This window comes from Lolium rigidum, chromosome 7 (assembly GCF_022539505.1).
Source record: "Lolium rigidum isolate FL_2022 chromosome 7, APGP_CSIRO_Lrig_0.1, whole genome shotgun sequence".
Classification (NCBI taxonomy): Eukaryota; Viridiplantae; Streptophyta; class Magnoliopsida; order Poales; family Poaceae; genus Lolium; species Lolium rigidum.
The window spans coordinates 164,946,734-164,958,437 of NC_061514.1; the positions used below are offsets into that span (position 1 = coordinate 164,946,734).

General features: G+C 46.8%; 1 protein-coding gene across 1 annotated transcript; it reads right to left on the reverse strand.

Moving 5' to 3' along the window:
* Positions 1-1,523: 1,523 nt before the first annotated feature.
* LOC124677250 (kinesin-like protein KIN-12A) lies at positions 1,524-8,849 on the reverse strand. The gene is made up of 16 exons (XM_047213250.1): positions 8,529-8,849; positions 8,270-8,431; positions 7,536-7,619; positions 7,316-7,438; positions 7,175-7,234; positions 7,030-7,083; positions 6,860-6,955; positions 6,107-6,202; positions 5,190-5,335; positions 4,647-4,796; positions 4,433-4,562; positions 3,660-4,337; positions 3,479-3,577; positions 3,256-3,408; positions 2,421-3,152; positions 1,524-2,167 (listed from the first exon to the last, which is right to left on the reverse strand). Exons 1-16 carry the CDS (start codon positions 8,847-8,849, stop codon positions 1,766-1,768), a joined length of 3,486 nt encoding a protein of 1,161 aa, XP_047069206.1. The 3' UTR covers positions 1,524-1,765.
* Positions 8,850-11,704: the final 2,855 nt, after the last annotated feature.

The following is an 11,704-nucleotide window of genomic DNA, read 5'->3' on the forward strand; positions in this document are numbered from 1 at the left end:
CCACCGTCGAGAATCACCTTATCACACACGTGACCCAAGGTCAAGCACCCTCGAAGATGGCGAACATTTGGAGCCGCCGCTCCAACATTCCGCTGCCTCCGTCACGCCATGCGCGTCCACCAAGACCACCACCTTCCATGGGCCGCCGCCCCGAAGTACCACCGTTCGCTCTCGAGCTGCAACGCCGCACGAACCGTCCACCCGCAACCCAAGCTGCACAGGGTAATCGGCCGCAGACCACGGGCATCGCACCAACTCATCCGTGTCTGCCGCCCCGACATAACGTCTGACCGTCCCCTCAAGGACGCGTTCGACCGAGCTGACTACCCTGCCGCCCACGCGGTTAGGACGGCCACCCAACACGTGGTAAGCCGCATCCCCGCACCATAGAGATGTTGCTGCACCGCTTCCGGGGACACCGCCCCGGGTCACTGCCACCTATCCGAGGCCGCCGCCTCGACATCCTCCATCGCAGGCAGCAAGGCAACGCAGTCCGGCAAACAAACCACCATCGCCGAGTGAAGGTCATGCACTCCAAAGACGACGCCTCCAAGAATGGAAGCAACGAGACCGCCGCCCTCGCCCGCTCCGGCCGAGGCAAGAGCTTGGGTTTTCACTCAGAGAGCACGAAGCCTTGAAGGCATGAGAGGTAGGAGATCCACGACGATGCCTTCAAGAAAGGGAACGGCGCGCCGGGGTGTCGCCATCGCTGGCACCGAAGAAGTCGGGCAGAGCTTTCACCCGAAGCAAGCACCCTCCCACCGAGGTCTCCTTCACCAGTAGGTCAGCCGTAGGCCAGCCAGCATGCCATCACCGTCATCCACCTCCCCACCAAGACGCCGCCGCTTAGTCAGATGCTCCGGCACGGTCAGACGCTGGCACGACGGCTCCAGGCCCCCATCTCCTCGACGCGGACGTTGTCTCGTCCATGGCTACATTAACCTGTTTGATTAGAGATCCGATTGATTTTCTCTGGAAAAAAGCCGGAACCTATTTGTTGTGTACATATGTTGAAAAATCATGTTTGGGATGCGCTGTTAGGGCATCTGAAAAACTGCTGCCAGCTGCTAGCAGTATTATAGTTCATCTAGAATAACTATCGGTGGCTTCGTGCCAAAAACACCAAAGTGGCGCCGTAAAACATAAAAAATAGGAAATGTAAAATACGGTGTCTATTAGAGATGCTCTAAGATTTGGCTAATATGAAAGGCAGAGGTCATGTATCTATTCCCATATGTGGCACCAAACCAATTGTAAGTCACTGTCAAAAAAAAAAAACAATTGTAAGTCTTAGCACTCCATAACGTTACCTTAGACAACACAAACAGCAACTACGGGTTTTGTTTCTGGTGCGATAGCTATCCTGAAGCACCTAGCTCTAGGGGGTCAGGAGCCAAAGGCACACTGCGTGCCCTAACGGAAATCTGCTTGTGCATGTATCTCCAATTGCTTCTGACCAGTAGAGGCAACTAGTACAGCTCGTCATGTTCTTGTAAGATAAAAGATTACAGCGACAGGTTACAAGAGCATCGCTCCCGCTCCTAGAATGTACTGACTGCTGGTGCCATGGCAATATACATGGGAGAACTTCCCGAGAATCTGACAAATATGTAATGACACGCCTCGCAGAGACGGCGAAGAGATGTGTCGTCATTGGCATCGCCCTTTGTGATGCTTACAAGGTGTACAACATGCTTGCCACTACCACCCCATTCCTTAATCTACCATACAAAGAGAGAACTGAACATACAGAGCCTAGCATCAATCAGATGTTGCATCTGTCGTACCCGGAGAACCACAAGTTGAGGTCGGTGACCTCAAGTGATCCGCGCTGGTGGAGTGCGTCCAACTCCCCTTGCCATGGCTGCTCACTGGTGCTACCACCAATAGTGTCATACCTGGCAGCAGGCTCGAGATCACTCGAGGCAACGGGCTGCGGTGTAGCATCACCATACTGGGAGAAATCTATGAGGCGTTGCTCTAGCGACTCGATTTCCTCGCCATCATTCTTTTGCAAGTTGTCAGGCCGCGGTGTAGCATCGCTGTGCTGGGAGTACTCTGTGAGGCGTTGCTTTAGCGACACGATTTCCTGGTCATAGTTCTTTTTCAAGTTGTCGATCTCCTGATAGGCTTTCTCTGTCTCCTGCTCTGCCAACAAGGCTCGGTGCTGCAAAAGAGGCAGATTATTTTACTAAAACTAGAATATGTAATCTCGGTAATCTAATACAGCACACTAGCAAACTCGAGGGCGATGTAACCATCAGCCCACTAAAACCACTGTAGTAGCACTTTCAATGTGTGTTTTGATCCTAAAGTTGCTTGTTATAAATTATCAGCTATCTAGAGGCATCAAAATGGTACTTGATCTCCCTCAAATGACAGAAATGGTGTTAGATCTGAGCAGCTTGGGAAGTTCGTACCTTGGCAAGCGTTGTCGCTTCCTCAGCATCCTTCAATCGTACTAGCAATTCACCAGCAGCTTGAACAGCCTCCGCAGTATCCCTTAGCTGGTCTTGAAGGCCTTTATTTTCTGCTCTCAGAACAGAGATTTCAGCACCAAGGGAGTTGATGAACCGTAACTCGGCTCCTTTGACGCCAGCTTTTGCAGCCCTCATCTTCACATCTTCAACACCATCACGGATCTTCCTGTGCATCGCAAGCAAACCAATATGCCTCTCCTCAAGTTCAGCGTACTGTTCCAAGATTCTAGCATGCCCCTGCATTGCTGTTTGTAGCGCCTCCTTCAATTCCTCGGTGCACCTCTTCTCTGAATCCAATTCCGACTGCAACCTTCCAACAAGAGATTTATTTGTTTCAAGGTCAACCCTGAGCTCGTCTGTGAGAGTAATCCATTTACTCTCAGCTTCAGCATAATCAGCAGTGTCCACTAAGTTAGTATCACCATCACCATCTTTTGTTCCATGCAAAGGATTAATGCTCTGAGACAATGGCATTGGAGGCCAGAGCCTGCGAATTGATGCAGACGATGAAAGCATATAATGCAGCTGACTTTTCAGATGCTGTATCTCCTCTTGTAAAACTTCTTTCTCCTCCATGTAATTCCGGCACAAGTCCAACTCCTGCTGGAGTACCTTCAGCTCAATTTCGGCACGTAGGACTTCAGGATGGTTGTCATATTTCTTTTGAAGGATCTGCACTTGTCAGTTCAAGAAAATTAGCTCACAAGTAATAAGAATGATGACCTAAGATAAATATAAAATTATTGTTTGTTAAGAAATGGCAATTTTAGACAACCTTATGTTCATTCATAAGAGATATGTACTCCTCGTGTATAAACTCATCAGTCGGTAGAGTTCCATCCATCAAGCTTTCAAGCCTAGCAATCTTTCCTTCCATTGTTTGTGCAATTACAGCATTGCATTCACGCTCATGCTTATATTGTTGCACCTGGAATATCAGAACAGTTAGGGGGTTCAAATATTAGTTTATTGTTCCTGAAGGCAGAGAAAAAACTCACCAAACGATTGAGCTGTTGAATTTGAGCAGCCTGCTTCACACACTGTTCATCACGTGCCATTTCTCGCCTTATCGATCCAGCCAGAACCTTCTCCACAGCCTACAGAAAAGATTCAAAATAACTGCTGCAGTTGTTCTAACCAACTGGTGCAGGAACAAGAATTTCTCTTGTGTGAACTTACTTTGAGAATTTGCTGCTGCTTTAGGTCATCGGATGGCATTGCTCCATCAGCTGGTACTAATTGCAGATCCCTGCAAGCATCAGGATCCTTGCTCTCATTTGCAGAAACCTCAACTAGACAAGTAGGAACTAGAGCCAAAGTGGTATCTCTTGCTTGAGATTCTTCAGGATCAGTCTGAGTCGCTACATCAACCTTGCAAGGCAGAACATCCCTAATTCTAGCATTTAACCCGACTGAGGCTCTCCTCCATGCACCATTGTTTTGGTGACTTTCAATGACTTGAAGTCCTCTCTGTATACTAGCAGCAAGGTTTAACTTGGATCTGTCATCGCCAAGTTTATTAACATCAGAACATGATCTTTTTGTAGGCATCAAATTGCTATCTCCATCAAAAGCATCGATATGTGAAGAACCAGCATTTGTCACCCCTGGAGCCTGGAACATTTTGGAATGATTATCTCCAGCAGGGCATATTGCCATATGATTACTGGGCTCCTCAACATCATTCTCATCTATCTCCATTTCTTCATCGCTGTCTTCTTTGATAGCCTGGAATGTCGTAGGGCGATTCAAGCTCATTTTTAGCAGATGCAAACTGCGCCTAGCATTCCATCCAGTAGCAAAGCTGCCATTGCCTCCTTCTGAGCCTCCATTAGATTTCATGCGATGGAGTTCATCCTGCAACCAAACATTAGTGATGAAACTTGAGTCAAAGAGCAAAAGTGAAGAATTCTGTTGCCGGTATGTACACTAGAACACTTAGAAATTAGCACCTTCAAATGTCTGATCTGCTCATGAAGCGCATTGACATCATCCTCTTTTTGTTCGTTGACAACCGCGTTGTTTTTTATAGCTTTAGCGCGTTGAGCAAACCTAAGAGTGCTTATTGTTTCACTCTTACATCTGCATAGTAACACGGAAAATATATTAATGAAACAACATCAGAAGAACAGAGAAAAAAAACTTCTGATTCAACTAGGGTAATACCTTTCTGTGGGTGAAACAGCGCAAATCATCGCAAGCATTGCATTACCACCCAGGGATTCTTGTAATAAAAATGTCAGCTTTGAGTCACGATATGGAACGTGCCGCTGTTTTCCAGATTGTGAAATTTCTGCTAGTATGTTAATCAAATTTCTGCAGTGACAAAAACATAACAATCAGAGCCTTGATTTCACCCCATTAGAACATGTACACGGTAGTTTTCCTTTCTACAGCAAACAATATGTACAGTGATCAGGCAACAAGTGTAGAACATATACAGAGTAATTTTCTGCAGTGACGAAAAACATAACAATCAGAGCCTTAATTTCACCCTATTAGAACATGTACAAGGTAATTTTCCTTTCTACAGCAAACAATATGTACAGCGATAAGGCAGCAAGTGTATCTGTTTTGCACAAATACACCAAGTCTAATGAAAAAATGGCTCACGCCTATAATAACATAAACATGTCTGGAGAAAATCCACAGTTAGCAAAGATTCAACTTAACTATTTAACTTAGCAATTAATATAAACAGAACCATACCCAAGCGCTGAAAGTGACCGATTTATATTTCCTGCTTCTTTCAAGCGATCCCCAACTGCATTTGTTAGCTTTTGCCGCTCAGATCCAGCAAGATCCACTAAATTGATCCTGCTTATTCTTATGCTGTTTGAGCCATCTTCACGATTCTATAGAACAATAACAGATCATTAATGAACTGAGAGCTGAAAACTAACAATGGCAAAAAACAACAAATATTGGGATTTTGGTGTAAGTATGACCATTATTAACATATTTTCTATTAGTGGAATGAAATGAGTTCATCCACCACCACCTCTTCAATCTTAAGCACAAGGCTAGCACGAAATCGAAAATGGATTCATCCCACCAAAATTCATTGTATTTGTATGATCCCATATGGTGACCCATCAAATGCACCATTAATAATATATTAAATCTAACCGAAGAAGGGACTACATGAACTGATTTATATTTAATAGTAGTATTTATTTATATACACAATAAAAAAATAGTATTTATTTACTTGGTGTTGCCTTTGAGTAAACATCCATGTTTCTACCAGAACTGAGACCTCCAGTTACAATTTCCGAGCAAAGGAAGGAACAATTGTAGAATAGTGTATCCTAAGATAACCATCCTATTAATAAGGTTAGAACAGAATGGGACCTTGAGCAGAATAGCTCCTTGCTCACACCACTCAGACCAAGTGTAACTATTCTGAATGTGCCATAAAGCTATCATAGGGCACACACACTCCTTTCTTTTGTACATACATTTTCAAAATAAATAAATTAAACTACATATATAGGAGGGCATAGCTGAAGCAGTAAAAAGAGAAAGATAACAGCATCTAATGACATGTACTGCAGGTAAAATTACTGCACAAAAAAGGTATGATTGATGAATTTCAAAGTAATAAGCCCAAATTCAGCAGCTACCTTTGATTCAGATTTAATGACACATGTAAAAACACAATGAGAGCGTGAACTGTCTGCATTTGCACTTGTTGACCCTGTTCTCCTGTTTGCCAGTCCCTGCACGAAGTTCCAAATCAAATTAAAACAGATTATGATGTATAGATATGAGGTTACTGAAAGGTACCAACATGATAAAATAAGTGCGCAACTATTGTGAACAGATTGTGCAGAAACAAGAGAGTGCAGCATCTGTGGATGTACGCCAATAAAAATCATCCAAAACAACCGGAACTCATCCACATAAAAACAGAGAACATGCAACAAGCATGTGCACATATATGTATTTGGAGAAGCAAATTGATACAAGAGCTTGGACCAGGGCAACGAGTACTCTATTATTCAACAGACAGACAGTAAGGAAACAACACCTGACACGGTTCTAAGTCCTACTCCTCCTCATGGCTTAGCACTCATAACCTACAGTGAGACCGTAGGTCTGCCTCCAGCATGGAGTAGACAATCCACATAATTGAGAGCACAGTATATCAGCAGATGGGAGACTAGGGCAAATAAAACTAAGACTTAAGAAAAGACACGCTGATTAAGCAGTTAAGATCAGAGCACTTGAAGTGATACTGCCATAATGAGGTTCAGAATCAATTTGAGAAAGTGAGACCAGAGCACTTATATTACCATAAGGCTTTTAGCCAATACTCATCTGCGCAAACATATGAGATCAATATTTTTTAGATGTCAACAAGGAAATGCACACACCTTCACCAACAGCTGGGTTACATCCTTCATAGTGAAAACGAACTCCTTTGTCAATGATTCAACATAAACACAGGCAGTTTTGACATCCTCTCTAATCTGCCAACGAATAGGTCATATCAGTAAAACAGTAAGAAGGAACATGATAATATAATTCGCAGTTTGCATTTCACCTGAAGATTTTTTTGCATGGGATCTAGCAAATCGGTTATCTGTTCATTGTAGATCTGTACATAGTAACCAAGATGGGTCAGATTTTTTATCACCAACAAAAACAACAACTGCAAATATGTCATGTGAAGTGAAAATGGAAATTGCCTCGAGAAAAGAGCAGGTACAGTTGTATGTTAGCTCTTTGTCTGTATGTTTCCCTTGTTCCTGCAAAATGGAATAGCAATTTTCAGCTTGAAATAGGAAAACTCTGGACACGAAAAACGGCTTCAGGATCTGCCAAATTACTTCTTTAATCCGGGAGAACAACTGCTCAAAAACACGGGGTGTCAGTCCCCTCTCACAGCCCATCGAGTCTCCTGAAAGTGCAGAGAGAGGGCCCCACATGGTGTATGTCTTTCCACTCCCAGTCTTTCCAAGATGATGAGATGAAAACACAAACTTAGTTAATATGTTCCCAACAGTTAGTAATAAGAAGATATAAATGTTAAAGCATAGGTAAAGTCACCTGGCCATAGGCAAATATGGAGCTGTTGAACCCCGACAAGCAATTCTCAACTAGTGGAAGCCCAACAAGCTTGAATAGATCTTCCTGTAGATACCAAACAAATTAAATTTGCAGATATAAACCTTGGCTTGCACTAAAGAACTACTCTGTGTTCATACCAGGAGCTAGCAAAACAACACAGTTAAACTAGCCACAGCTAAAGCAAAACATTGTAGTACAGAAACTTAGTAAAAAAATAGGACCCACGTAACAGTTATGATCTCCCAAGGAAAAGTGCAGAAAAGTAAATTAGGAAAGTTGCACACCCCAAACAATAATTGCACATTACTGGCGACACTGAAGGAAGAACAACTGGTAAGTATTTTACTGCCCTAACAACAACTGAACATGGTAATTAATTATCAGTAGAACAACACTAGACCCTGAGCATAAACGTGCCAGCTAAATCACCCTACAGATGTTCTAAAACCAGTCAATAAATAATTTCTGGCATATATCCAGCAACGAGAATGAGCACCCCAATTACATCACTGAGATATCAGGTATCAGCTGTTACAGATCTTACGGTCATTCACAAGCTCGGGCGCGTATGATAGCCGGGCCCAACCTGTACCCGCGAAGGTGCTAAACTCCACCGAATAACACCAACATTTAGCTAGCCCCTAAAATCCATACGAGCCCAGCGAAACCGTCAGCACGCAAAAAGTAACGCCAAATTGCATCCTGGGCCTGACCTGCGTGGATGCGGCGTCGGCGACGGCGTCGAAGGTGAAGTCCTGCCCCTGGACCGCGACGGAGTTGGTGGCCATCTTGCGCACGCAGGCATCGGTGCCACGCCCATCCTCCGCAGGCTCGTCCCCCTCCACGGGGCAGGGCGGCCGTATCCTGACCACCACCTGCAACCACCAAATCAGACGCAGACGCAGACACCCCGGGGGTTAAGTAAGCCAGATCTAGCGGCCCGCCGAATCGAGGCGGCTCGACAAACCCTACCTGGACCCCGGAGTCGGAGGAGGCGGGGGCGGCTTCGGGCGCGGCGGCCCGCGCGGGGGACACGTCGAGCTTGCGCTTGAGGGGGTTGGAGGAGGGCGGGCGCGGGGGGAGGCTCCGGTTGCGCGGGCCGAGCGGCTTGGCCGCGGAGGACGGGGAGCGGTAGGGGGAGGCGTGGTCCGCGGCGTGCGGGTGGGGGTGGGGGGAGGACGGGTCGACGTTCTCCTTGGGGAAGCGGCGGCGCGGGGTGGCCTCGGCGCCGCCGGAGACGGGCGGCGGCGGCGTGGTGGGGTGGCGCGCGTGCTTGGAGAAGAGCGACCTCATGGCTGCGGAGGTCAGACAGAGAGGGGGGAGACTGGAGAGACGTTGGGGACGAGAGAGACGGGAGGGGAGAGGGGGGAGATTTGAAATTTTTTGAAGGGAAGAGGAGGAAGAGGAATAATTGAGGATGGTTCGGTCCGATGGGATCTTGCCTTGGGCGCGGTGTAGGAGAGGCCAGTCAACTCAACTCGGGCGGGTGAAGCATCGGATGCCACGTGTGGGGCCCACGTGACAAGGGCTGTCGATAGCTGGGTGTGTGTCTAAATGCGCGGAGCACGTTCAAACTTCAAAACTTACATCAAGACATTATTAAGTCCAGCTTTAATTAAATTAATAATTAATAAAGGTACCAATGGTTATGGTTACAATTACAAGGTCTTGAGTAGAACAACAACAACAGATACCAGAAACATTACAGGCAACACAGAATGAAAGAAGATACACAGCCTGCGAACGCCTAGGTCTTTCAGATGTCGAAACAAACGCTGGTCAAGGTAGAGGAAGCGAAGCGGAGGAGGAGGAGGATGCCACAACAACGGAAGAGAATGCCTTCATCTGCTTCAAACACGGACACACTACGTCACGGGATAACCCGTCCATCGCCGAAGAGGGGCCCTGCCCTCTCGCCTAGGTTCGAGGGCGTCGACGATGGAACGCTCACCCTAGAGCTCGAGTTACGGCCGATAGCCGGGCAACCGAGAAAGAAGAACTTCCGAGCCTTCTCCCCACTTGGGAAGACCACCGTTCCGAAAGCCACTCGGTCGTATCCAAAGAACCGCACCGCAACCAGCAGTTGACAGGGACCACTGGCTCCAAAGCCACTCGGCACTCGAGAGCATCGACATCATCGACGGCACCGACAACGTCGGGCAGGGCTTTCGCCCGAATACCGACCACCGTCCCATAGAATACACCAAGATCTGGGAAGGAGCACAAGGAACTCCTGCACCACGAATGCCTCCCACGCGGACCATCCCGCTGCCCACATAGCCGAGACTGTCGACCAACACCCGCACGAAGGCACCAACCGCCAGGCGTCGCCGTGCCCACCATAAGGTGTAGGGATTCGTAGCATAGAAAACAAAAAATTTCCTACCGCAAGAACGAATAACAAGACAAGATCTAATCTAGTAGATGGTAGCAACGAGGTGAAGATCAACATACCCTCGAAGATTGCTAGGCGTTAACGAGATAAATCTCGTGGTTGATGTAGTCGATCAATAGCCGCTTTCAAAAGCGCGTAGAAGAACTTGACGGTGCCACAATCGGGCAGCACCTCCGCACTCAGTCACACGTACGGTGTTGATAACGACGTCCTTCACCCCGTTCCAGCGGTCAGCGGATGTAGTAGATCCTCCTCGGAATCCCTCCATCACGACGACGTGGTGTGGTGGAGATCTCTGGCAGGACTTCGCCGTAAGCAGTGCGGGAGAGAGAGAGAGGAGGGAGTAGCTAGGGTTTGGGAGAGGGGGCACTTGATGACATGGGTATACCCTTCGGGTACCCATTATTAGTATACCTGGCTCGGCTCGGCCCAATATGGAGAAGGTCCAACAAGGCAACCCGAAGAAGTAGTCGACTAGGACTCTTGTAAAACCCTAGGCTGGTTGCATATATAAAGCCAGCCAGGGCACCCGATAGAAGGAGGCCGACAGATAGACAACAGATAGACAACATAGCTCCGCTACGGCGGCACCCTGTAAACATACAGATGATCATATACTGGATTGCTTGCAGCACGTAGGGATCCTCCACCGAGGGGACCCGAAGCTGGGTACGTCGTGTGCCTAATCTCGTGTGATGACCCAGCGTACCACTGCATGGTGTAGTACACAAGTCGTTGGCATAACACAAGTGAAACACCGTTCCACCCATATTACATCCCTCAGAGTGGTACAACAGAAACATATGCGAGTCCAAGGTATGTCTATAGAAGTACACACGAACTGTTTACATAAGATCAACACCGCCTCCTACTTTACAGTGAGGTAAAACTTCAAATAAAGCTCCAGAAGAACGACTCGTAGCCTATCTTATTGCTAACTCAAGTTTAAGAGCTACTTGGCTTGCTATAGAATTCTAGCTACTTAGGTGCTAGGATTAGGGAAAAGTTCCCTTCTATTACTAGTCTAGGTTTCCATAATAGTTGATGCAGAAGTTGACTCCATTGACTTCTTTGACTGGATTCTTCATCTTGTTGCAGTTGACTCCTTTGTCTTCGAGTTCCACGGTAGTTTCTCCTTCGGTGCCTTGATCTAAGAAGGGGGTTCAAATGGGATAGAATGAGTACAAGCGTACTCAGTAAGTTCATATTAGGAAATAGGTGTATCATGCACTAGCTACAGCCATAGACCAGAAAGTCATAGGCCAATGCAAGTTTTCATAAACATTTCTTCAAAAGGTTTATTTTATTCTGAAAACTATGCCCGTCGGTCTTCACAGGTTGACTAGAACTTCATGGAGTTCCTTTCTGCCGCGTTCGCAGCTTCCTTCCCGGAACGGGAGTGACGAGTCACAATTCGAGTATCATCTCGCAGAGGTGCGTTACTTTTCCCATAAGAGACCTTATCCTTGATACCAACCAGGTGCGCTTTCCGTCCACACTTCCTTGGTGTGGGGCCAGGTGTAAGATCCAAGCCAATCACCGCCTTCTCCGCGACCACCGCAAACCCACCCTTTTGTCCACCCGTACACCCCCGGTAGACTTCTCCCGATAATACGGCTTTACTCACGGTGCACTTTGGACAATCCATCATAGATCGTAGAGCCCGACATCACACACGGATGGGGATTTAAAAGGCTATCCCAACCTACGGCGGTGCCTCCAACACCCCGCGGCTCTACCAATCCGTTGGCGT

Coding starts and splice junctions, on each gene's coding strand:
- LOC124677250 (XM_047213250.1), bottom strand. CDS start 8,849: ATGAGGTCGCTCTTCTCCAAGCACGCGCGCCACCCCACCACGCCGCCG. Junction 7,235..7,315: donor TGTTCTCCCGGATTAAAGAA/GTAATTTGGCAG, acceptor TCCATTTTGCAG/GAACAAGGGAAACATACAGA. Junction 2,168..2,420: donor AAGCGACAACGCTTGCCAAG/GTACGAACTTCC, acceptor CCTCTTTTGCAG/CACCGAGCCTTGTTGGCAGA.